We start from the raw sequence: 26,378 nt of genomic DNA, 5'->3' as shown, positions 1-26,378 counted from the left end.
GCCTTTTCCCGTGACTGCAAGGTGAGGAGAAACCTGCTAAGTTCAATGCTGGGGAACTCATTCGACAAGCCATTTGTGCTCCCCTATTCTAGATAATAGAGGGCAAGTACAGTGTTCTGGCTGGATGCTTTTGATAACATATAATTTGCTTAGGCCTGGTCTACACTGGGGGGGTGGGGGTCAAACTAAGGTACGCGACTTCAGCTACGTGAATAGCGTAGCTGAAGTCAAACTACCTTAGTTCGACTGACTTACCCGTCCTGATGCCGCGGGATCGAAGTCCGCAGCTCCCCCGTCGACTCCGCCACCGCCGTTCGCGGTGGTGGAGTTCCGGAGTCGACGGGAGTGCGTCCGGAGTTTGAACTATCGCGTCTAGATTAGACGCGATAGTTCGAACTCCGAGAAGTCGAACTCTCCTCGTCGACCCGGCGAGTAAGTATGGACCTACCCTTAGTCACATGCAAAGCAAGCCCCATAGGCTCATGCTTAGCTGCCAATGTAGGCCACAGTGTTGCAGTCTGGGTGTCTCTGGTTTAGGCCCATAATTCAACAAAGCACTTAAAAATAATGCTTAACTCTAAGCCTCATGTGAGTCAATGGGACTTAAGCAAGTGCTTCATGAATGGGGGCCCACCTCCTAAAACAACCGCCCAGAATTATGATAATGACGCCTGCATGTTTGCATGACTTTGGAAGAAACAGGAAGGTTTTCAAAGGACGACAGGGTCTTTGTAATTGACTGAGCAAGCCTCCATTCCATTTTTGCATTTATGGCGCTATCCATAGTGAAGAGCGGGAGAACGAGTTTAAAACTGTTGGCTAATTATTTACATTTAAAAAACAAATATTAGTTATTGTACAAAAAGGAGGCTTTAAGATAAGATGATCCTGGAAATTTGCTGTTTTTCTGTAAAAGTCCCAAATGTCCTTTACTTGACCCTATAAAATGCTAGTGGGGACTCCGTGAGGATCACGCGGAAGAGGAGATGAATCAGCAGAGCCACAGCTATCCCAGTTAGGGTCTCCTAAGTTTTGGGGGAGGGATAGCTCAGTGGTTTGAGCCTTGCTATACCCAGGGTTGTAAGTTCAATCCTTGAGGGCGCCATTTAGGGATTTAGTTGGGGATTGGTCCTGCTCTGAGCAGGGGGCTGGACTAGATGACCTCCTGAGGCCCCTTCTAACCCTGCTATTCTATGATTCTATGTCCATTGCAAAAACAACCAGCACTAATTACAACTGAGAGACTGGTGTGGTGATTGATGCACAGGGCTGGAAATCAAGACAGCTGGCTTCTAGTCTCAGCCATGCCACAGACTCCTTGTGTGTCCTTGGACAAGCCAAGCAGCTTTTCTGTAGCTGAGTTTCCCTATCTGTACAATGGAGAGTGGAAGGGAGATTTTACTTGAGAGGGGGTTTGTGATTCTGCCCTGAGTGCGCTGTCCAAAATGGCACCTTCTTACTCAGTAGACCTGCTCCCTATATGTACTCAGAATCACTAAGTGACTAAAATTAGTTTGCTGCTCTTTACTTGTTAGCCTTGCAGAACCATTACAGCTACGAGAAAGGGAGTAGGATTCTATTCTGGCTCGTGCATCGTCAATACAATTGTTGTTAACTAAGGACATGGAAGGGACTTGGTTTAACTTTCAGATATCAGACTGGGTTTGAAGGCTCAGGCTGGCAGCTAGAAAAGCCATTGATTTGTGTTAAAAGGAGCAGATGTGATCTGGAAGTGACTGACGTAATACCTGAGGCCACTTTTATAAAGGCATCATCCAAAGCAGTCACACTTATTAATTCTTTATACTATGGCAGTGCCCACAATACACTAGGTACTATCCGCAAACTCAGGAAGACTCAGGCCTGGTCTACACCTAAAATGTAGGCCGACCTAATTATGTCACTCAGAGGTGTGAAAAATTCACACCCCATGAGATAGTTAAGCCAACCAAAGCCCTAGTATAGACATTGCCAGGTCGTTGGAAGAATTCTTTCATCCACTTCGCTACCGCCTCTCAGAGGGGTTGATTAATTACAGCAATGGAAAAACCTCTTCCATCACTGAAGCCAGTGTCCACACTATGGCACTACTGTGGCACATTGCAATGTCTGTGTTGTACATGCTGCCTCAGTCCCTGCCCCACAGACCAAACAATCCAGGACAAGCAAAGGATGACAGGGGGATTTGGTAGGGTTTGTAAAGAGCTTTGAGATGGAAGGCGATATGTAAGTGAAAAATATTTATTATTAATGTCGTGGGTGCATTTCTCACGGTGCCAAATCTGACCATGGTTTATCATCAATGAAATTATATCAGGAATGAATCTGGGTCTTAATTTTTATCCTGAATGCTTCTGGCTTAGCTTTCCCCCAGCTCTAGTCATAATTGTACAAGATAAATGTTTACAGAGTTAATGCATAAAATAGAGCTAATCCTTTGGTATTTAGGATGACTTGAAACTGGTGTATTTGAGAATTAGCTTCTGAGTGAACTGACTGTATATATTTATTGTATTGTTTTCTGATGACAAACCTCTCATTGGATTCATTTAATGCTTCCATTCATTTCAGTGGAAATCTGCATTTGAGGTGGAGGGTGGTCTAATCTTTAAAAAGAGTCTTAATCCACTTACACAGCCTCTCTTGCAGTGCTCAGCATTTTTTCCTTGTCAGGAGCATGCTACATTTATAACCTTGATATGTCACTTTTCAGCCTCTTTAATATTTGGGTGGGGGAGGGGGCTCAAAATAGAAATGTTCTTCAAAGATGAAAACACAAAGGAGTCCATCACGCGTGTGTGCGTGTGTGACTCTGATTTGTGTCTGTGAGACAGAACTGATGAGGGTTTGAAGGGTGGGAAAAGAGAGACAAATAAAAATAGGTAGCAACTAAAAAGAGAGAGAACAGAAAGAAAGAAATCCAACCGAGGGGGGTAAATGGAAAGTTACTAGAGAAGAGGAAATGGGGTTAAAGGCTGATTAAATGTAAATTTAAAATAATATGACGTAGATCTCCCATTGTTTTGATCCATAAATCACCCCTCCCGGAGGCAGTATGACAGCTTGGGAAAACATAAGCATTTATAGCTGAAATATAAATACTAGAATTCATACATACCCCCAGTTAATAGGCTACAAAGCCCTTCAGCTCTAGATCATTAGATCAAATCCAGTCCAAGTCTGTAGTGAAATTTGTTACTAACAGATGCTTGTTCGATGGCCTATGTGAAATGAGTTTGTGGGTCTCAGCCCAGATCCCACATCACAAAACAAACACCCCCCACAATTAGCACTAATGGGCAGCTTCGAGAGGACTTCAGTGTTAGGGCTATTAAGCTGGCACCTTTCACCAGAACTAAATTCAGTCACACTGCCTGGGGATCTGCCTTATGCCCAGTGGTTCTTCCTAGGTGGCAGAACTTGCTGCCCCTCAGAACCGAAGCACACACATATAGACGGACTCTGCTATGAAGCCAATGGCTAGTTTCCCTTAATCACAACCCTTCCGCTGATTGGATTTTCCTTTTTGTTTGCTGAGTGAAGCGACTCCCTCAGCCTTCACGTGAGAGTTAAGTGGGTCAGCTGTCTGTTGTGTTTGTGGGAGCTATCACATGGAAATAGCTCAGTGTAGAATTCTGAAGCTTGGCAGGAAAACTCCAATTAAGATGTAGAAGTGCAGGCACAAATTGTCTGAGCAGAAAGAGCCTCATATCTAGGTCAGTGACAATTTTCATGCGGAAAGGGCACAATGGTGAATTATTAAACTTAACATCATTCCAAACAGATAGTGCTGTTTGAAACACGAACATGAATCCTCACACAACCCTTCTAGAAGGCAGGGAAAGAGCATTCTCTATTTTTTAGGTGAGGAAACAGAGGCACAGAAAAACAAAAGTGACTCTCCCATGGTCACCAAGGGGATCTGTGGCAAAGTTGGTACTAATATGCAAGAGTCCTGTCTCTGATCTCCCCTCTGTGTCAATGCATGTTAAATCTTTTCCATTACACAATATGAGGTGCAGTGTCTGCAGGAGATTTCTGCAATGCCCTTCATGACGAGATGGCAGAGGGTAATGGCCAGCATTACAAACTATGAATTAAATCTTGTTAACTTAACCCAGGCAAGTACTCCTGTTGGACTACTCATATATAGGAAGCACATTTTGGCCTTATATGTTATGGGGATCACTTCACCAGCCTTTGCAATGCAGCCACCTCTGGGGTAAAATAAAAGTTGCATGCCAATTTTGAAGTAGTGATGAGTAGATTTCAGATTAGATCAGCCAAACCACTGTAATTCTGGGGCAGATTCTGAGCAAAAGAAGGGACTCTCCCATCTCCTGTATAACAATCAAAGGCCAAGAGGAAGCAGGAAGAGCAGTTAATTCCAATACAATTAATGTACAGTTGTACAGAAACAAAACACCACCTTCCTCACACTAGTTTGATTCTCTTTCTTCTTTTGTTTGAAAGATTAATAGGAGCATCCGCCTCATCCTTCTTTGCTGTCTTTTCCTGGACACAGCCTTCTGTGACCTTACTGGCTGTTTTCCACATGGCCAGCCATTCACAAGTTTAACTGCAGATGTACCCTGGAAATGTTATAGGTTATACTTTACTGCCCATGTGTAAAAATGCATCTCTGCTTGGTAACAGATTTGACCATTTCTTGTCAGGAGGGATTTTCTATCTATTTTGGAAATCATAGAATCCTAGGGTTGGAATGGACCTCAGGAGGTCATCTAGTCCAACCCCTGGCTCAAAACAGGACCAATCCCCAGACAGATTTTTGTCCCAGATCCCTAAATGGCCCCCCTCAAGGAGTGAGCCCACAACCCTGGGTTTAGCAGGCCAATGCTCAAACCACTGAGCTATCCCTCCCCCCAAATCATTGGTTAGATCCAGGTAGGTTTGGTTGCCTCTGTGGGAGTAGTGTCCCATAGAAGCAAATGATGTTAAACCAATGCTAACAACATCCTTGCTCACAGTGTCATCGCTTGATGTTAACAACTCCCCCACAACTACTGCTCTCTCAAATCTTACCTTTTTGGGGTTGTCCGCTCCAGATTCATTTAGATTCTTCTTTCTGTCTAGCTGGTGTCAGGCTTGGTACAGAGGCAGCACTGGTATGCTTTATGATCTACTGACTTTGGAGAAAGGTCAAGTGTCTGTGCTGATCTGACTAGGTTTCTCAGGATGCTTTGATTTGATCGACTGTGAGTTGTTGCTCGCAAACCTGCATGAGCTGGAAGGGAGTCTAAGTGATATGCTACACTGCGGATCAGGAAGAGCCATCTTTGGGCTGAGCAAAGAAAAAGCAAGATTCAATATTCTAAAATGGAGATAATGAAACTCCATCCGAGGACATTATTCTAGCATGGAAAAGGGATTAATGTAACTTGTTTGGAATGCTGTGCACAATACTGATGGCTCTAGTCTTAAAGACGACTTGAAGGGGCGGAAATCAGGATGGTGCCCATTCTGCCTTCTTTATGAAGCTTACAAAAGCCAGAAAGTTTTAATCTGCTCTCTTTTATATTAGAATTGCAGAGCTTGTCCACCCTGGATGACTCTATGGGGGACTGGAGAAGTGGCTGATTAATATCACAAATACTAATAATATTAAACCTGGTTAATGGAGAAGAGAAACTATATTTATTCCAAGAATATAACTCTGTTGGTTTGGTTAACAGCTATGTAAGTGTAAGACTTAGGAGAAAATCTTTGCGCTAAGGATTCAACACCCTGTCTCTTCGATTTAAGGTTGAGAACTCTCCTAATTTACATGGATTAGTCATTTGAAAAGTCTCCCAGCAAAAAAGCAAAGCTAAGGCTTGACTTTTCTGATATTTTTACAGAAAAAAGTGTTAAATATATTTTAAACAGGCTACACCTAAAATCACTAGAGGTAGGAATTTATGCAAACACTCCCAAATAAACTGTTAGCCAACATTTAAAAAGTGCAGAAAACAGGGTTGGGAGACTTAGGGAAGGGCCCATTAAAAACTGCTGCGGTAGCACTGATGGAAATCACTTTGCAGCAGTAATATGTTACACAGGGAAACATACATCTTAGAATTAGCTACCTACAGAAAAGGTAAAGAAAATACTATATTTACTGTAATTTAGTCTGCAGTTTGATAGAGGAAGATATAAATCCACAAATATATTTTCCAACTTGAAGCAGAATGTGACAGGGAAGCATTTTCAGGGGCACAGGTAAAACTAGAAAAATGATTTGTCTTAAGTTTCAAAGAGAAATTTGTCTGTGGTTTTAACAGATATGCATCAACTAAAACAATTGGTGTCTTGTTAATGGACCAAAGATCTTAAATAGTGAGTGGTACTTTGCAGATGCAGAAGAGCACAAAACACTGCAGTGCTGATTACATATTTCACTGGAGTGGGCTATTTGCAGGAAGTCCTCTTATTAGACACGCACAATAATACAGGGACTGGAAAGCCACATGCGTGAGACATGCGCATTCTATCTCTTGAGTGGGCAGGACTTAGCCAATTAGTACTGTCATGGGATTAGCTGCTCCTAGGGAGTGGAAACCAAGCTGGTTTGTAATTGCCTGCTTTCAGTTTATACACACCAACCCCACCCCTCACAAACACACACATATGTAGCCCCAATTTTCTATATCTACAGAGTTTCTGCAGCCTGTTCCATAGAAAATGCAGTCTTCCTAACATACATGAAGGGCTGCTTTCTAAAACATGGGCTAATTGTACATTCAGATAGGACATAAGCTGTAGAATGGGAGCTCTGAATCTATGCGTTTCTTCAAACAGAGAAACAGTCAAACATCACTGTGATCCTGACAGCTGAGAGGATTAATCAATGGAGAGGCCATCTATGGAGAAGGATTCGGGGGGGCCCTCCCTCCCCAAAAGGCAGTGGGTACAGCTAGGAGCAACAGCTCTTACTGTATCAAAGCCCACATCTTACAGAGGTGCAGAATGAGGCAAACAAACTTAGGAGCAGAAATCTGGAAGTGAAATGGACCAAATTTCTCCACAGTGTGTAACTCTTCTATAACCTGTTTTGTGGATCAGCATTTCTGACATCAAAGTGTTGACACTAAGGTGATATGGGTTTTGTGCTTGACACTCAGATCTCATCAGACTGAATTGTGGTATCAGCGAATGTGGTGGGTTGGTGGTGGAAGTATCTCTGTAGCAGATTCAGGAAAAAAGGCAATGAGGCTGTTAGTTTTTTTTTTCTTTCCACAAACTTTAATGGATTCCATAACAATGAACAAGATGGAGTTTAGAACTGGATCACCTGGCCCTTTCTCTTCTTGTCTCCTCCCAGCTCAAAGTGTTTGCACCTCTTAATGGCCAGCATTCTCTTGGACCTGCAGTTGGGCTCCACACACTCAAGCCTCAGCACAATCTTCTTCGTGGTTTTGGCCTTCTTACGGAAGATAGGCTTTGTCTGACCACCATGACCACTCTGCTTCCGATCATATCTCCTCTTTCCCTGAGCATAGAGAGAGTCCTTGCCCTTCTTGTACTGGGTCACTTTGTGTGGCTGGTGCTTGCCACATTTCTTGCAGTAAGTCCTACGGGTTTTGGGGACATTCACTATCCTGCCAGCAGCAGCAGCGACTGCACGGAAAGAAGAGAGAGTGAATGAGGCTGGTGAGTGAATCCTCAGTGGCAAGGTACTGGGTAAAACGTTTATGTGAGATGAGTGTAAGGATAGTAAATTGCATGCAGCCCCTCCTGGGAAACATCATGAGAGCCCTCGGGTTGAGGAAAGACAGCTGTTATTTTGACACACTAATTCTGCTTTGTAATCTAAGCTCTGTGCACAAAGGATGGAAATCTTATCATCTACATATGACATTAAATTCAAAGTTATATTCCATGTGGGGAACACCTCCAGCTTCCTTTAGCTGCATCCCTCCTGTCAGGACACTAACACTCCTTTCTAGTGTGTGCAGGATGCATGGGACTAAACTTAATTGATACCTCTTCATCCACTCCTTCCAATCACTTGTAAGAAGCCTCTTCTTCTCTGAAGTGTTCTGTTTATGCAGACCAGATGCAGGACTTTGTGTTTTTTATCACATTGTACCAGTCATGCCTGCGAGCTCGCTGGGGCAAGGATGTTCACATTTGTTTGGCAGAGTTTATGTTTTAAGGAGCTCCTTATGTGCTGATGCAGCAATATAAATAACTCTGGCTTTACACTGTATGCAAGTGGTAAATACAGAGGGCCAGAGTCTGATCTCAGGAACACTAGTGGAAAAAAAAATCAGACAGCTCTATTTCTTCAGATGCTGTATGGAATCTGGGAGACACTTGAGGATAATATGAATATTGTAAAATTGCAATGAGTTGTCAGATATGCCATGTAAGATTTGCAAAAATGTTATAATTTGCCAAATATTATGATCTCATTTGTGTTTGTATTACCTTTGGATATTGGGTTATAGATATATATGTATGTCTGTATTACAAAACTTGTGCTATGCTTCTGGGTGACACCCTCAGACAGTTTGGCATCAGCACTGCCTAGCCTGCTTGATGGCCCATTAGCTGCTATACAATAGACCCATTGAGAGAAGGCAAGGGATATACCTTATTACATGCCTGGGCATACCTATGGACAGAACTGTAAGGCTTCCAAGCCATGTTCTGGGCAGCTTGTGTTTGAAACAAAGTAAGCACAAGCTGCACGGCAAAAGACTATAAAAGGCAACTGCATCTTCTCCATTTTGTCTTCAGTCCTGCTTCTTACCTCTGGAAGAACTTTGCTACAAACTGAAGCTCTGAACAAAGGACTGAATGACCCATCCAAGCTGTGGATGTGTTCCAGAGAGACTTTCAAGCCAGTACTCACCAGTACTGCTAGGAACCTCATGGACTTTGAAGTGCTGTTCATGTGACTGCTTTACCATTTAACATTTCTCTTCTTATTCTTCTTTCTTTATAATAAATCTTTAGTTTTAGATACTAAAGCATTGGTGAGCAGTTTTTTAAATAACTTCTCACTGTACTGGACCTAGGTGCTGGCTGGGAGCCAGAGAACTGGAATGCAATATGGGGGCTGTGTGATTTCTTTTTTGGTTACTGATAACCAGTGTGGGGGAACAGAAGCAAAGTTTGTGACCAGTTAGAGAGTTTAACTTCAGTGTTACCCACCAGTCTTGGGAGTATCTACTCTCCCTTTTGCAGCCTGCCCTGACCTTGTCATTTCCAGTGAGGGCTACCCAGGCAACAACCTGCATTTATACTGGAGTAATAGAGCTGAATTTGCATCACCAATTTCACATATAGCTAGAGAAGGTAATTGGGTTTTGGCATATGCATTTCTGATTCTGTGGTTCAAATAGGCTCTCATGTCCAGATCCTCAAAGGTATTTGGAGGTCTCACTCCCATGGAAATCAATGGGAATTAGGCACCTAAATATCTTTGAGCATCTGGGCCTTGGATACTACAGTGATGCATGGTGGTAGGAGACCTGAATATTGGTGGACTTGTTGATGGGCTGGTTTGAAGACTCTACTTAAACTCTCACCATTAGAGACTTATTTATGGATTCTGCACCTGCTACTGGATGGGCTTGTTTTACAAAGTGAATGAGGCCAGAGTCATTGGTCCTATTGGTGCTATGAGCATATGGTTTTAGCAGCAGGAAGCTGCTCCCTTCCCAGGAACACAGATGGTTCATCACCCCACCTCCATACCTGGAAAGAGGGGATGGGAAGGGCTGGTACACCCACTGACTGCAGCCACCACAGGATGTTTACTGTGTGGGATTCATCCTCTAACTTCCTGCTGCATGCAGGGAAGATGAAAGGCCCACACTCCATGGGCAATGTTCCTCCCACATCCCTGCTGTGGCAAGGGCAGTTAAAGCCCAACCCTCCCTGCAGCATAGAGATACAGGCCCTATTTCCTCATCCCACCCTACCAGCTCAGTGGCAGTATTGTCAGTATCCAATATTTAAAAATCAAGTCAAGCCCTCAAAACCAGAAGATTGGCATAAAAAGCCTACAATTTAAAAAACAATAATTGTAGAGTTCCTTTTATTTGTCTTCTGGGTTCTGACCCTTTGGGTCACAAGGGTGTAACATGTCCAAGCTTTGCTTTGCCATGAGGGCCAGAAGCGATTTTTCTTTTAAACGGTAGCTGAAATTCTCCCCTCATCACAGGACTCCAAGCTGAAAATTAATCAAATATCATATGACTCATGATAAAAATCACATCAGCGGGTGACAAACATAATTGTCCCACGGGCCCCTCCCTCACAGCATCCCCTGGGGCTCGGCTCCTCCCTCACCCCCATGACCTATTTTCCATCACAGTTCGACGGGCGCCTCAGTGCAGCATCACCCCCAGCCAGGGGCCCCGCACTGCAGCGTCCTCCTCCGACAGGCCCTTCCCCCACCGGCTCCTCACTGCCTCGACCCCGGGGCGGAGCGCGCGTGTCCCCGCTCAGCGCCCCGCGACACGGCTCTGACTGGGGCCGGCTGGCGAGTTGTGTGACGGCGCCTCCCCTGCCCAGCCCTTGGGGGAACCCGCCCAAGGCAGCGCCTCCTTCCCTCCAGTGGGGGCGGGGCGCTTCCCGCCCGGAAGCGAATGGGGGAACAGGCCCTCAGCGCCAGGGGAACTTTACCCCGGAAGCTTTTCCTGGCAGCTGAGCTTCCCTCACCGTTTCTCTGCCGCAGCAGCGCCCCCTCCCGCCCCGGAGGCGGCGTGACTAACCGGCCGGCAACGTTAACCGGCAACTTCGAACGTTCCTTATGTGCAGCAACGCCCCACCTCGCACGCAGCCTCCGGAACCCCGCAGGGCGTGGGCTTATCTCATAGGAGAGCCCGGCGGCCGGCGCGCGCATGCGCAGACTGTACGCTTACCTCATCTCGGCCACGCTTGGAAGACTTCCCCTCGCTCAACATGGAGCTCCACGGGAGGTGTTTCCGGCCGCTCTAGCCTTCCCCGGAGCTCCATGGTGAGAGGGGAAAGCCTGCAAGAGAGCGCCACCCTCGTGCGCGTGCGTCCTGCTTGTCGGGGCGTCTTCTCGAGGGCCAGACAGAAATAGTGCGCATGCGCGCTGGGCTTTCGCGCTTGCCTGTGAGTCCTTCCAGGAGGTGCTGAGTGCGCCTGCGCTCTGGGGGTTCCATTCTTACCCAGCCCCAGCAGCAGCAGCACTGGGGTGGAGGAGGAGAGGAGCAGCAGCAGCAGCAGCAGCCATGCACTGCAGTAGGAGCGGCGGGAATTAAGCGGGATCTGCTGCTCCCATTCTACTGCATGCACCCTCTGTAACGTACACCCCCCCATCTGCTCTTCCAGCAGCTCCAGGTAAAACCCCAGTGTCATGTAGCTGCTGTGTGGGAGGAGGGGGCTGCAATAAGCCCTTGGCTTGTTGGGGTGGAGGGGGAGGGATGGGAAGGGGGAGGGGAAGCATTGTTTGGTGAAATCAATAGGTTACAGAGCTGCCTCTGCTCTGTGGCTGTGCTGTGCACAGCTGGGAGCCTGACCGGGGCTCATGGTGAGGGGAACTCCATGGGCTTTCCAGCAGGGTTTGTTCCTGGCAGTTTTGCCCAGCTTATCAGTGTTTTAAAGTATTTTTTCTTAAACATCAGGATTTTGTATTCTGTTGCACGCACATGAAAGACAAGACTTGGAAGGCACTAGCACTGTGGTAGCCCACCGTAGGAAAAGCGGTGGGACTATGATTTCCAGAGGGAATTCACTTCCCTTGTTCCAGACATTTTAAAAATGAACAAAGCAGTATAGAAATCAGTGTAAGGATGAATCCTGTACTGGCTGGGAGGGGTGAACTGGATGACCTAATAGGGCTTTTTCCTCTGATTTGGGGATGGGTTTTAGAAATCTAAACCGGGGGGGCTGGGGAGTATAGACTCAAGGCTTTTGTTTCATCCTTAACTCTCCCTGCTGGCTTAGATCTGAGATTAGTGCATGGCTGGATGTACTGCAATACTTAGGCACAATGGGCGATTTTACTATTAGTTCCTTACCCCTAAATCTCCATTCTAACAGCGTTTAGTTAGATCCTTTATTGTATGTTCTTTATTTAAAAAATCTGGCTATGTAATCTGAATAATTGACATAACAGCCTTTAATGATTCTTAGTGTGTACAACTAGATGTTCTTAATCTGTGGATTATCATGGTAGAGCACTTGCCCTGAATTGTGTGAGTGGGATCAAGATTCTGATTCATGAATAACCATGTCCCCACACAATGTATGGTCAATAAGGGTTCTGTAATACTTTAGTGCATATTTAGTAGTTGATATTGAGATTTGAGTAACTTGACAGTTTTAATGATGCACTAGTGACAGTGTCTAAAGGCAGGCGGCTAGATTATTAAATAATTTGTTTAATTCAAAGCTGTTTAGAAAGTGTGGTGAAAACACAAATTATTTTGCTCATCTGCAGTTTAAAAGCATGTATTAATTTTTGGGGTGTGATACCAGTCAGTTCTGTGTTCTTGGGGAGCCAGGGTGAAGTATCCAGCCTGACTCATGAAAGACACCCCTTTCCCCCCGCCTCTGCTTAAACCAAAACCCATCAGAGGAAAAAACTTGCAGAGAGCAGTGAAGGGCGTTGGGAGAGACACCTAGACCCCTCCTGACAAGGGTGACAAGATTGACATCTCCATTAGCATACAGAATGAAGAACAGACACAAGTCCCCTAGCCTCATCTGCCTGAAAGATGGGACAGGGAGGCATCTCAATTTGCATACAGAATGGAGAACAGAGAACCGCACTGAACTCTGGGACCAGAAAAGCAGGGATGCACTGCATCATGGGAATCTCTGCTCCAGATGTTAATGAACCTATGCCTGCCCACACCCAGCTCAGCAGTTATCAGACCAATTTTAGTAAGGAATCCTTGATTGATATCCAAAATACTGAAGCAGCCTAGTTGCATTGTGAGCTCCCTGGAAGAAAACACCACCCATAGTCAAGAGTAATCAGCTCCTATTGTGTAGCCTAAAGAAAACCCTTGAGTCATCAGTTTACCTATAAACAAATCTAATGTTCTCCCTTGAACCACTGTATTTTCTCTACAAAAATCCCTACTCACCCTCCAGTAAGTGTTCTGATGCTTAGATCCAAACTATGCATCAGTTCCACTGAGACTCCATCTTCTCCTGAATGGGGGCTCTGCCTGTCTCCAGCACTCAGGACCCTGAGCTACCACCATCACCTGGGAACCCCGACCAGTTCAAGCCTCATGGAGTGGGTGAGATCCTCCTCTTTCTCTCTGTCTGTTTTCCTTTCTACCTTAGATATTAACCTTTAATAATATATGTTATGTTGGTTTAGCCCTCCTTGTGTAGTTATCACTATGGCCTGGTCTACTCTACGGCGGGGGGATCGATCTAAGATATGCAACTTCAGCTACGAGACTAGCATAGCTGAAGTCGACATATCTTAGATTGACTTACTTTGCGTCCTCACGGCGCGGGATCGACGGCCGCAGCTCCCCCGTTGACTCCGCTTCCGCCTCTCGCCCTGGTGGAGTTCCGGAGTCAATGGGGAGTGCGTTCGGGGATTGATTTATCGTGTCTAGACGAGACACGATACATCGATTCCCGATAGATCGATCACTACCTGCCGATCCAGCGGGTAGTGTAGACGTACCCTATTATTCAATAAATAACTTTTATGGCTAAGTTGGTTGCTTCTCTCGCTCTTGTTGAACTTTACTCTTTTGTGTTTTTAGCTTCCCCCATTCACTCTACAGCAACGCTTCTTTTACCTAAGCTAAAGATCCCCGCAGCGCCCAAAACACTGTGGGGTTTGCTCATCAAGTAGATTACTGCCAGTACAATTGTGATGTGAGAGTGGGGATAGGGACGTGCTGAGTCTGGGACGTATAAGGGTAACAGCTTGAACGTGTTGCGTGACCCAGTCCATGGAGCCCAGGGGCATATAAGGAGAGGTAGCTTGAAAGTGCTGCTTCATCCAGCCCAGTGAGTCCAGAGACATATAAGGGGTCAGCTTGACAGTGTTGATTGACCTGGTCCGCTCAGACTTGCTCAGTTAATGTATGTGTGGGTGTGTTCATCCGGTTCTGGGGCTGGAGAAACCCAGCCCCAGGGAACCTAGGTCCTGCAGGTCCCAAAGAGTAACCTGAATAAATGAGCATACCCCAAAGTAACGGGCAAATCTGATAACAGGTGTTAGCATGATCAGCTTTGCCTTACAGAAAGATAGAGGTGCTAAATAAACCTTTTTGTGTTGCTCCTCAGGATCTGCTCTGCCCTCAGATACATAAATGCCACTTCAATAGGAAGGGTGTCTCCTTACCCCTTCCTTAAAGAAAATGTCTAAAAAGTGGTATTAGTGGACATACTGGATGGACACACTGCAGTAGGTTAGAGGCTATGCAGAAAGAGCTATCCTGTAAGGTATATAGGAATTAGGACCATTTAGATTGGTGGTTGATAGTCGTCACTGCTAATTTGATTGTGAAACAGAACTTGGCAAAGCCTTGTTATAAAAATCTGAAGTAGGAAAATATTTGCTTGTAAGAGCCTACCTGCACACCATATCTTATTGAAAAGTGCCATGCTTTAAGAGGATCTTGCTTTTTGTTTTTGTTTTGCTTTAAAAAGCACTTTTTTGAACAAACATTCTGATTTGGACATTTCATTACAGCTTAGTCTGGCTTCAGTTTTTACATTTGATCTGTCGTTGTCACTCAGGCGATGTCTACACTATCACTTTTGTCGGTTAAACTTACGTTGGTCGGGTGTGAAAAAAACACTCCCTTCACCAACAAAAGTGCTGGTATGGATAGTGCTATATTGGCAGGAGAGGCTCTCCTGCCAACATATCAACCACTGCTGGACATATCTACTGCCGCTCGTTGGGAGAAGTTTTAATTAGACTAGCAGAAGAGCTCGCTCCCACCAGCAAAGAGTGGTACCTGGGAGACCTTATAGTGGCACAGCAGTAGCGCTACAGCCGTCCCGCTGTAAGGTTTGTAGTGTAGACATAACCTCAGTGCCCAGTCCAGTTTCCACTGATGCCTTTTTAATGGGAATTTAGATCAGGCCCTGGGTGAGTGTGTTACTATCCTCTCAAATGAACTTTCACAGGAAAATGATAAAAGACAAAAACACCCTATCACCTATTGGAGGTCCAATAAAAGATATTACCTACCCCATCTTGTCTATCAATATAGGGAGATAGGCTTGTTGCTGGACCAGATCCTGTAAGCACTTGAGTGGTATGCTAAGGCCCAAGTTGTGGAAAAAAGACACACACAAAATAAAGGAAGCGTGGACATAGTTATTTAGTCTATGTGTCTAAGGCCTTGTCTACACTATGTGGGAAATTCGATTTAAGCTACACTACACTACGCTCTCCCATCGACTCCCCCTATTCTTGAGCCGGTGGAGTACACGAGTTGACGGGAGAGCAATCTGCGGTCAATTTAGCTGGTCTTAGCTAGACCTGCTAAATCAACCGCCAATGCATCGATCCCCGGTAAGTGTAGACAAGCCCTAAGATATTTATACAGCCCCATTATTGTGATGTCTGAGTTCTTCATGGTCTCTAATGTCTTTGTCCTTGCAACATCCCTCTGAGTTAGGGAAGGACAATTATCCCCATTTTACAGAGGAGAAACTGGGGCACAGAGAGGTGGAGCCATTTGCCCAAATTCATGCAGGATGTCTGTGATGGTGCAGGAAACTGAACTTAGGTCTCCCAACTCCTAGGCTAGTGCCCTAAGCACTGGACCATACAAATCCCTCCCAAATCTCAGTTTCATGAGTTTCTGATAGTAAACAAAAGAGATCTCTGCTTTGTTGCTTATGTAGGCTGAGCTGGCAGGTGATGGGAGGGGCAGGATGGAGTTTCTAACCTCAAACTTGTAGCAGTTTTGCAGGATGAGCCACCAAAGCTACATTTTACTAAGTCATCTGAGCTGCTCATTTTATCTTCCTTGTTGCATGTCAACTGCAACTTCCCCCAATGGTGCCTGTTTGGTGCTTCAGGAACCTGACTGATAGCATTGTAGCATCAGAGGTAATGTAGCCAATCATCACTCCATCCCGCCCTCCAGTAACCCTAACCTGAAACACTGAGCCTACTGCCTGACTCGGTTGTCTTCTCCCTGATGTCAGTTTGGTGCTGCAGGCAGAGGAATCTTTCTTCCTGCTGTACCGAATGAGCACTGTTTAGATGACATAGAACAGCTTTTGAATGGGCGAAGGTAAATGATTTTTCCTGAGCCAGGCATAACGTGGAGGGAGCCACAGTGAAATCTCCAGCCTTACCCTTACTCAGCTGCTACAGATCTTGATCTGAAGGAGCTTCCCTATTCCAGTCCTGAACCCTGGGTCCTCCAAATCTATGGAGACTCCTCAGACCTTACAGTTTTATTTGCTGATTCACTTCAACCAATGGGACTGAAGTATGCAAATAAACTGGAGGGAGGGACTGGTGATTGGCTGAGCTACCTCGGTCAGTGCTCTTCTATCTGCAGCACCAAATGGTCACTGTGTGGAAATTGGATTTTTCTGATTGTCACCAAAATCCATTGGGTCCGTTCTGTTTACCTAGAACGGTCTCTCAAATTTTGGAATTGATTGGGTGCGGTCTACAAAAGTTAATGCATTACAAATAGAGAAATGCCATCGTTTCAATGTTAGGCCTCACTTCTCGGCCAATAACTTATAGCACTACAAGTGAAACAACAGCATGTTTGTGAGAGAAAGAAATACGTGTGAGTAAACCATTTTACACTTTCCAGAGGGACAGTTGTAATGGGTGCAGATAAAGAAACTATACTGTCAAAATAACTCTGTCTTGAAGTACTGTAGAAATCTTAAGTCTGAGCTGTGGCTGAAGTGTATCAAAATCAGACAGAAATTAATGATAAAAACTTCTTGGTTTGATTTTTTTGGGTTTTCTTATATGTTGGGCATATCCTGTAATTCTTTTCTGTATGATACAGATTCAGTCAAGGCCTGTTGGCTGTCACTGTCTAAGAGAGACTACTAACTTGAAGTCTGGTCAGTTTCAGAATGAGTTATTATTTCTGTTTCTACACCCTATCCTGTAGGACCATACCAACCCTTATGGTTTTACAATCCCTCAAACAGGGGAAACCGATTGGAAAAATCCACATTTTTTTTTTGCCCATTGAGACAGGGCCTGTGTGTAGCAAGAACACATCAGTTATTCTGTTACCAGGATGAATGAAGCAGTCATCCACCAGAGGAAGAGGGGTGGGTGTTATGGCATCCTTTTCTGCATAGAACTCTTGTAGTTCTGACCACTTATTTAATGGCATAGACTAGCTGAATGGTGCTTTCTAGCCTGTTCTGTGTTCTAATACTGCATCCATCATCGTGGTATCAGACTTGGGTCCTTCGCTCTGTCATGGTATTCCAGGTATTGTTTGTATCAGGTTAACTTGCTGTAAGCCTTCAAAAACTGTCTGAAACCCTTGAATGATCTGTTTAAAGAGAGGAGTTGCACAGTGGGGAAACTGATGAATAAGGCTACGTTTTAGGTATTTTTTTAGTAAAAGTCATGGACAGGTCACAGGCAGTAAACAAAAATTAATGGCCTGTGACCTGTCCATGACTTGTACTATATACCCCTGACTAAATCTTGGGTGCTGTGCAGCAGGGGGCGGCCTGGGAGTGCGGCAGGTGCTTGGGGGTGGCAGTCTGGGGTGGTGTGGGGGGTGAGGTGGCCTGGGACCCCTGCTGCTGCTGAGGGAGGCTGGGGGGGGGGGGCGCAGTGTTCTGAGACTGCCCCAGCAGCAGCTGGTGCAGCTGACCCAGAGGCTACCCCCGGGCCAGCCACACCAGCCGCTGCAGAAGTCACAGAAGTCCTGGAAAGTCCCGGAATCCATGACCTCCGTGACAGACTTGCAACCTTATTGATGAATGAAATATGTACATGTTCTTCAGCATCCTGCACTGTAATGTCTCTCTGTAAATTTTAAAGATATCATCTTCATCAGGTATAGTTATTCCTTTTATCCAGGGATGATGATTTTTTTTTTTTAAAGAAGTTTTGTTAAAGTTTCAACCACTTAAGTTACAGGAGGGCAAAAAGGAAAGGTTTTATTTAAGGGCAATTTCAAAAAGCTGTTATCTTAATGCATATATAGTTTGTGGACTTATCCCTGCTGCCTCACTTAGCCAAATAACTGACAGGTCTGACCCCAGGGAGGGAGAGTGCAGTAGTTGGTGCACAGCTTACTAAATGTGGGGGTGGCATTAGATTATTGCAAGGAAGTGGATCTTAAAAAACATGTAATTTGTTTTCTCTAGTACATTCCTGACAGTAGAAATAGACACTCTGATCTCTAGATCTAATACAGTAACACAATCCTGCAGTGTTTTGATTTCAGATAACTTCTAAGAAATGTTCTAGTAGATTCATTTGGAACTTAAATTACCTAAGATATGTTTTTATTGGTCTTTGGTTTCTCTATTTTTTTAAGCAAATTGAGACAGACATGAGCTGACACTGCTCCTTCACTGCAGATCTGATCAACATGGGGTCTGATCTAACTTACGCATCCAGTAGACCAGGGGTCGGCAACCTTTCAGAAGTGCTGTGCCGAGTCTTCATTTATTCACTCTAATTTAAGATTTTGCATGCCAGTAATACATTTTAATGTTTTTAGAAGGTCTCTTTCTATAATATATAACTAAACTGTTGTTGTATGTAAAGTAAATAAGATGTTTAAAATGTTTAAGAAGCGAAGCTTCATTTAAAATTAAATTAAAATGCAGAGCGCCTCCTCCCCCCCCGCGCGACCTGTGGCCAAGACCTGGGCAGCGTGAGTGCCGGTGGAAATCAGCTCGCGTCTTAATACCAGCAACAACCTGTTGTAACTAAGATGGAATGACTGTCTTCTGGTAAATGTTCCATATTTAACTCAATAGCTTAGGAAGAGAAGTACTTGTGTGGTAAAATGCAGCTATAAAACCTATTCACTTAGACTCTGGAGTGGATACCGAAGTCTCTTCCATATGTAAATAACACCGGGCTCTTTGGAAATGTAGACTAGATAACAAGGCTTTTTTCCTCTTCCCCCTCCTCTTATTCCTCCCCTCCCTCCATACATGATTCAAAAGCAGATGTAATTAGACCATTTGAAAAAGCCGTTGCTAAAGTTCCCTAGCTGGACACCCAGTGTACTGACATTCCATTTGCCTCCTTCACTCCTTCCATCATCTGTTCTGGAGTTCTTAAGGGTTGGAGGTGGTGAGATCTAGCTACAGTACTTGGGTAGTGGCAGTTGACTTTGTTGCCTATTGACTTCTAGGAGGTTGTTGAAAGCTTCCAAGCAGTTCTGTTTGCTTAATACAGCTTTAAACTTGGCCACAGTCTCTCCTCCCAAGTATGGTATGGAGTCAGAAACCATCAGGTTAGTATTTCTAGCAGCTTATGCTGTGTCCTCTTCTAATCCTAGAGAGAGTCCTCCAGAAGATCCCACAGTAAACTCACACTGCTCTCACATGGAGATGTGATTCAAACACAGGGATTCCTGACTTGTAATTCCCCCCCCCCTCCTCCCCTGCCCAAACCCTTGTGACTTTGGCAAGTCACTTATTCTCTTCCAGTCCTTGTCTCCCTGCTTTCCAGCTGGGACGCTATCTACCACTTGAGGGTGGAGGGTCAGTTAAGGTTTATAAAGTGCGTAGAAAATTAAAACTGATTGCCAGGAAGGATTTTCTTTCATATCCCATGTTTAGTCATGACCTGTTGTTTAGCTTGAAAGTTGAGGAATGAGTCCTAATGGTTGGCTAAAACAAGCTCTGAAACTTAAAACAACGCCTACTTGATTTCTGTAAAGGACCAGACCTTTATCTTGCCTGGAAGAGAACTTTTCCTAGGTCCCATTGCTTTCATGTACTGGCATGTGACTGGGCGTCCCTAGCAGCTCCCTTTGGACCTCTGATAGACAAGCTGTAGCATTGTCCCCTCTCTTTTTCTAACTAATGAGAAGCTTCATGCTTCAGAAACCTCATGCAATAAATCTCTTTTACCTCAGGGAGTTCTGCTTCTTGTACTCACAAACAACCCATTTCTTGCCTGTCGCCTGTGCTTTACTAGCCGGTTATGTATTAGTAGGGAGTGCCTGGAGGATTTGTGAAAGTAGTAAGTATAGTAGTTCCATCCCAACCCATTATTGAGATCTCCTTAAAACCAGATTATCCTGCTCTCATGCCCAGCATGTGATTGTGTATCTTCTCAGAAAGTTGTCTTGCCATCTGTTGTGCACCCTCCTGCCTGGAAAAAAAAAGGCAAGAAAATTGCTAATGTTGGGTTTGTCAGTAATAGATATCTCCGAGGGGAAGAGTGGTGGTGTGCTTATGGCACTAGACAGAATCTCAGCAGAACAGGCTTCAGTTCCCAGCACTGCCAAAGACCTCAGATTTGACTTTGGGCAAGTCACTGAATCTCTGTGCTTTGGTTCCCCATCTGTAAAATGGGGATACTACTTTTCTCCCACCTTTTGTCTCTTATCTTTTTGGATTATATACTTAGAGACAGTCTCTGCTCCAGATACATCTTGCTTAGGGTCATGATCTTGCTTCAGGGACTCTAGCTGCTACTGCAGTTACAGATAGCTAATAAGGGTGAGGTTCTCAAACTTTCCTGGTGTGGACTACCTCCCTTCCCACTGATGACTGTGTGGGCTACTTCTCGCACTGGTGATCTACTGACCTCCCTTGGCAACTGTAGCAATTTGCTTACAAGCGAAAATATTCAGTGTATCTTAATTCATTTTAATGTGATCAGGAAAAGAGGAGAGCCAGTGATGTATGACCCAACTGCGAGTCTCCTCAAAGCACTGGTGGTCCATGTACTGCAGCTTGGATACCAGTGCGCTAAAGAATTTGAGATAAGTATTATTAGTTTAGTCCAGAATCGGCCTTCAAGATAACTTACAGTTTTAATAATCTAAAGGGGTTATATTGGAGAAATATTAGGTATATTTAAAACAGAGTTTCAGGGTGGATTGATTTAAATCAAAGCAATTTAAATTACTGATTTTAATCATGATTTAAATCAGCAAGCAGAAAATCTTGATTTAAATAATTTTAATTGTATTTTGCATTTGTACTTCAGTTATTTTCGTAAAGAAAGGTTGATTCTCATTGGTTGGCAACCATTAAAACATGTTGATTTGCAAGTAAATATAGCCTTTACTCTAAATTTGTTGCTTCTTGCTAATGAGGAGGATACACTATCTATACACACTTATGTAAGCAATTATATGGATTCTTATTTTTTTTACCTTTTTATGATGATAGAAAATGGTGAATGATGCATTTATTTTACTAAATGACAAATTTTTTACTTGTAATTTGTGCCAAGCTCTCTTTGGATGGAAATTCAAATTTAATTAAAATTCACAAAACATTTTTTAAATTAAAATTAACTTAATTGTTCTGGATATATAAGAAAGCTACAGTTTATCAAAACATGTCTTGCATTTAAAACTAACTGATCTGTTAAACAAAGGGAGTATTATCTGTAGCTAGTTAATTCAGCTGATCACTTCTGTTCACCATATCCTTCAAGATTTTAGAAATAATGGATCTCATCCTCTCATCTCATTTTTATTCATAAATTGGAAGAGAACAAGCTTTCCTGCTTTTTTTTTTTCTAACTTAGTCAGTTTCTTAACTTTGAATGAACTAGTCGTTGAACTGATCTAGTTGAATAAACTGGAATGAAGAAAATATTTTCTCTGCATGTGCAGAAGAAGCTAGTGCTGTCATAAGCTGATTTAGCACTTCAGCAAACTCTGGTTCTAGGTCAGAGGTGGGCAAACTTTTTGGGCCGAGGGCCACATCTGGGTGGGGAAATTGTATGTGGGGCAGGGGGTTGGGGTGCGGGAGGGAGTGTGGAGTGTGGGAGGGGATGCAGGAAGGGGCTAAGGGCAAGGGATTGGGGCAGAGGAGGAGTGCAGGGGGTATGAGGGGGCTCGGCAGGTGTGCAGGAGGGGTGCAGACTGTGGGAGGGGGCTCAGGGCAGGGGGTGGGGGGAGGAGGAGTGTGGGGTGTATAAGGGGGCTCAGAGGAGGGAGTTAGGTGCAGGAGGGGTGTGAGGTGCAGGCAGGGTGCTTAGGGCAGGGAGTTGGGGGGCGGGATGCAGGAGGGGTTTGGGCTCTGGGCCGGCACCGCTTACCTAAAGCGGCTCCGGGGTGGCGGCAGCACACACTGGTGCCAGAGCAGGCTCCCTGCATGCCTGCCCTGTCCCTGGTCCCGTGCCGCTCCAGGAAGTGCTGCAGCCCCTGGGGGACGGGGTGGGGGGGGGAGATGGAGGGCTCCGAGTGTGCTGCCCTTGCTGTGCCTCCAGGTACCTCCCCTGAAGCTCCCATTGGTTGCAGTTCCTCATTCCTGGCCAATGGGAGCTGGGGGCGGGGCGGTACCTGGAGGCAAGGACAACACACGGAGCCCTCTGCCCCCCGCCTGGGGGCCTCAGGGACGTGGTGCCGGCTGCTTCTGAGAGCAGCTCTGGGCCCGTGGCACCATGGGGGGCAGTCCCACAGGCAGGATCCAAATCCCTGAGGGGCTGGATCTGGCCCGTGGGCCGTAGTTTGCCCGCTCCTGTTCTAGGTGCTTAGCCATTGACGTCCACCAGGTCAGAGGTTTGACTTTCTTTAAAACTTCAGCAGCCATGTGTTGCTTAATATTTTTTTTTGTATTTAATTTAGATGGGCATATGAGGTCCTACCAGGGGTCTGTCCTGGGACTGGTTCTATTCAGTATCTTCATCAATGATTTGGATAATGGAGAGTACGCTTATAAAGTTTGCGGACGATACCAAGCTGGGATGGGCTGCAAGTGCTGTGGAGGATCCAGTGATGGTGGAAAACTGGAGAAATGGTGTGAAATAAAGAGGATGAAATTCAGTAAAGACAAATGTAAAATACTACACTTGGGAAAGAATAATCAATTGCACAAATATTAAATAGGAAATTACTGCTTAGGACGAGTTCTGCAGAAAAGGATCCGTGGGCTATAGTGGATCACAAACTAAATATGAGTGAACAATGAAATACTGTTTAAAAAAACAAACAAACCTCGTTTTGGGATATATTAGCAGGAGGGTCGTAAGCAAGACACAAGAAGTAGTTCTTTTGCTATACTCAACAATTTTAAGGCTTCAGTTGGAGTACTGTGTTCTGGGCACCACATTTCAGAAAAGATGTGGAAAATTGGAGAAGGTCCCAGAGGAGAGCAACAAAAATTATTAAGGGTCTAGAAAACATGGCCTACAAGGAAAGATTGAAAAAAAAAATTGGGTTTGTTTAGTCTGGAGAAGAGAAGACTGAGGGATGACATACGCGTCTTCAAGTCATAAAAGGTTGTTATAAAGAGGAGGTGATAAATTTGTTCTCTTTGTGCTCTGAGGACAGGACAAGAAGCAATGGGCTTAAATTTCAGCAAGTGAGATTTGGTTAGACGTTAGGAAAAACTTCCTAACTATAAGAGTAGTTAAGCACTAGAATAAATTGCCTAGGGAGGTTGTGGAATCTCTATCGTTGGAGGTTTTTAAGAGCAGGTTAGACAAACACCTGTCAGGGATGGTCTAAATCAGGGGATCTCAGGACACATTTTTTAATGGCCTCCGAATGGGCCACCAGCTCTTGCTGGGGGCTGTTCTCACACTTAATTAGCTTTAGGAAAACCTAAAATACTTCATTAGCTTTAGGAAAACCAAATAAATATGCACACATACATGTCCACATCATTGCAATTTATTTATGGATAGCTTGTGAGTCTGTTGTGAAGAGTGATATTAACAAACCTTCAAGTATCACTTTTCACAGCAGACTTACTCAGCCCTGGCAAGCCTGGGGACAAATTAAGCCCTGGATGGAGGGTCGGGGAGGCCAGGGGAGGTGGGGGTTACGGGAGGTGGCAGGGAGGCTGGAACCTGAAGCCCTGCTGCCAGAGTCTGAAGCCTTCAGCTGGAGGACGGGGCCCAGGGACGGAGCCCAAAGCCATGTGGCCAGAGCCTGGGGCCTACCATTGCACAGCCAGAGCCTGGGGCTGGAGCCTGGAGCCTGAAGCCTCATGTCGGAGCCTGCCGCCCCGCCACCCCAGGGCTGAAGCCCAAAGCCTGAGCCCCACTGGCTGCTTGCTCCTCCAGCATTGTGCCCCACGGGACTTGGAGCAGGGCCCAATCCCTGCTGGTAGCCCCAGCAACCAACACCAAGGCAGTGCATCCAGGCGCAACAGGGAGGGGGATGTGTTGCTACTCTGCCCCCTTTCCCCCCATCACAGCCCAGGAGGCCGTGGCCACAAGAGAAGCCCTTGGTGGCTGCATTTGAGAAACGCTGGTAAATAATATATAGTACAGGGGACTGGACTAGATGACCTATTGAGGTCCCTTCCAGCCTTACATTTCTATGATTCTGTGATTAATAGATTTATCAATAGAATATAAATATAGAATATAAAAAGATTATAAATTTAGGCCTTGGCATAGGTATGTCAGTTTCAAATTTAATTTTTAAATAGGTTTATTTTTTAAAAAACACTATATTTACTTTAAATAAAATCCAATTTAAAAGAAAAATCCAGTTGTTGTTGTTGGTTTTTGTTTTTTTTAACTAGTTCATTTTTATCCACCGTGCCTGGTTTTCTTCTTAATGTTTGGAGAGTTGCTTTTACTCCAGTTTTCAGTCACTAGCGCAATGCCAGTTAGCAACTTTGAGTCTTAAACTCAAATTTAAATCTTAAAATTTGCTGCAGTTCCATTATTGCGTAAGTATGATGATTTGTGCCCTATAAGAACCTATGGCATTTTCTATGCTGGGTGTTTAGCCACTGTTATAGCTGCACCAATGGAAATCCCTAGTGCAGACATGGTTAAAAAAGAAGCAACAATTCATACTGGTTAAAGCTTACCCTGTTTCAAACCTGGGTAAGTTGTGCCAGTATAAATTGTGCTATGCTGATCTTAGCCTCTATACTATGGGGTTTGCATTGAGGCGGACGGTGCACTCATAAGGGAATGTCAGGGTTATTATTCACCTTCGTCCTGTCCCTTTAAGTATTGAAGGTCTGCTAACTGGGTCAAAGGGGACAACTCTGGCTGCCACATCGGAGTTTGATGTGTTCTGAAAGGATTCAGCAGCAATGGGGCTTGTACAAGCTGTCACTTTAATACAACTCCAGTCTGGGAGTGTAACAGTCTGAACTGGTGGCTTAAAGCTAGGGAAATCTTGCAATTTCCACAGTTAAATCCAGCTCAGCTTCTCTAATGTCAACAGTATTGCTAGTGCACTGTGTAGACAGACCACTGACTGCACTCTGTATTTTAAGCAGAGGGTCTCTGGTTTAATAAGCACTGCGCTTAAAAAGCCAATGTCCCATCCAAGCTGGGGCTCTCAGCATGCTAGCGCTGTTGGAGATGAACTAGTATTAATAATAGTAGGAAACTTGTGTGTGAAATTTCCCCATGCCATAGAGAGAAACTTAGAGGCGCTATAAGCTTGAAGTTCAGTAAACTTCAGACAAGTTAAGTAATTTTGGGTATCACTCTGGTTCCTGAGTCTTGCTGTCTATCTTTACAGTTTTACATTCACATTTCTTATTAAAAGACTGGTTGCTGCCCTGTTGCTGTTGAAAGAGGCACACGCATCAGATAAGAACATAAGAATGGTCACACTGGGTCAGACCAATGGTCCATCTAGCCCAGTATCCTGTCTTCCGACAGTGGCCAATGCCAGGTGCCCCAGAGGGAATGAACAGAACAGCTAATCATCAAGTGATCCATCCCGTCGCCCATTCCCAGATTGTGGCAAACAGAGGCTAGGGACACCATCCCTGCCCATCCTGGCTAATAACCATGGATGGACCTATCCTCCATGAATTTATTTAATTCTTTTTTGATCCCTCTTATAGTCTTGGCCTTCCCAACATCTTCTGGCAAAGAGTTCCATAGGTTGACTGTGCATTGTGTGATGAAATACTTCCTTTTGTTTGTTTTAAACCTGCCGCCTATTACTTTCATTTGGTGATCCCTAGTTCTTGTGTTATGAGAAGAAGTAAATAACACATCCTTATTTACTTTTTCCACACCAGTCATGATTTTATAGACCTCTATCATATCTCCGCGTAGTTGTCTCCTTTCCAAGCTGAAAAGTCCAAGTTTTATTAATCTTTCCTCATATGGAAGCTATTTCATACCCCTAGTCATTTTTCTTGCCATTTTCTGTACCTTTTCCAATTCCAATATATCTTTTTTTGAGATGGGGTGATCAGATCTGCATGCAGTATTCAAGATGTGGAGGGGGCCATGGATTTATATAGAGGCAGTATGATATTTTCTGTCTTATTATCTATCCCTTTCCTAATGGTTCCTGTCCTTTCGT

At 44.6% G+C, this 26,378-nt stretch overlaps 2 protein-coding genes across 14 annotated transcripts in view; one reads left to right on the top strand and one right to left on the bottom strand.

Moving 5' to 3' along the window:
- Window positions 1–7,219: 7,219 nt before the first annotated feature.
- On the bottom strand, window positions 7,220–10,858 carry LOC123378708 (60S ribosomal protein L36a-like). The gene is made up of 2 exons (XM_045032816.1): window positions 10,639–10,858; window positions 7,220–7,617 (listed from the first exon to the last, which is right to left on the bottom strand). Exons 1-2 carry the CDS (start codon window positions 10,856–10,858, stop codon window positions 7,277–7,279), a joined length of 561 nt encoding a protein of 186 aa, XP_044888751.1. The 3' UTR covers window positions 7,220–7,276.
- Window positions 10,859–10,897: 39 nt separating this feature from the next.
- The window catches only part of CLASP1 (cytoplasmic linker associated protein 1), a 267,069-nt gene continuing 251,588 nt past the window's right edge, over window positions 10,898–26,378 (top strand). For all 13 annotated transcript variants that reach the window (XM_045031770.1, XM_045031772.1, XM_045031768.1 and 10 more), the window contains exon 1: window positions 10,898–11,322. The gene's annotated coding sequence lies outside the window, so the exon portion shown is untranslated. The remainder of the gene's footprint in view (window positions 11,323–26,378) is intronic.

This window comes from Mauremys mutica, chromosome 10, assembly GCF_020497125.1.
Source record: "Mauremys mutica isolate MM-2020 ecotype Southern chromosome 10, ASM2049712v1, whole genome shotgun sequence".
In the NCBI taxonomy this organism is placed as follows: domain Eukaryota; kingdom Metazoa; phylum Chordata; order Testudines; family Geoemydidae; genus Mauremys; species Mauremys mutica.
The sequence above is the reverse complement of the archived record's forward strand: the minus strand, read 5'-3'. Positions and strand labels throughout refer to the sequence as shown.

Coding starts and splice junctions, on each gene's coding strand:
- LOC123378708 (XM_045032816.1), bottom strand. CDS start 10,858: ATGCGCGCGCCGGCCGCCGGGCTCTCCTATGAGATAAGCCCACGCCCT. Junction 7,618..10,638: donor TGCCAGGAAAAGCTTCCGGG/GTAAAGTTCCCC, acceptor CTTTCCGTGCAG/TCGCTGCTGCTGCTGGCAGG.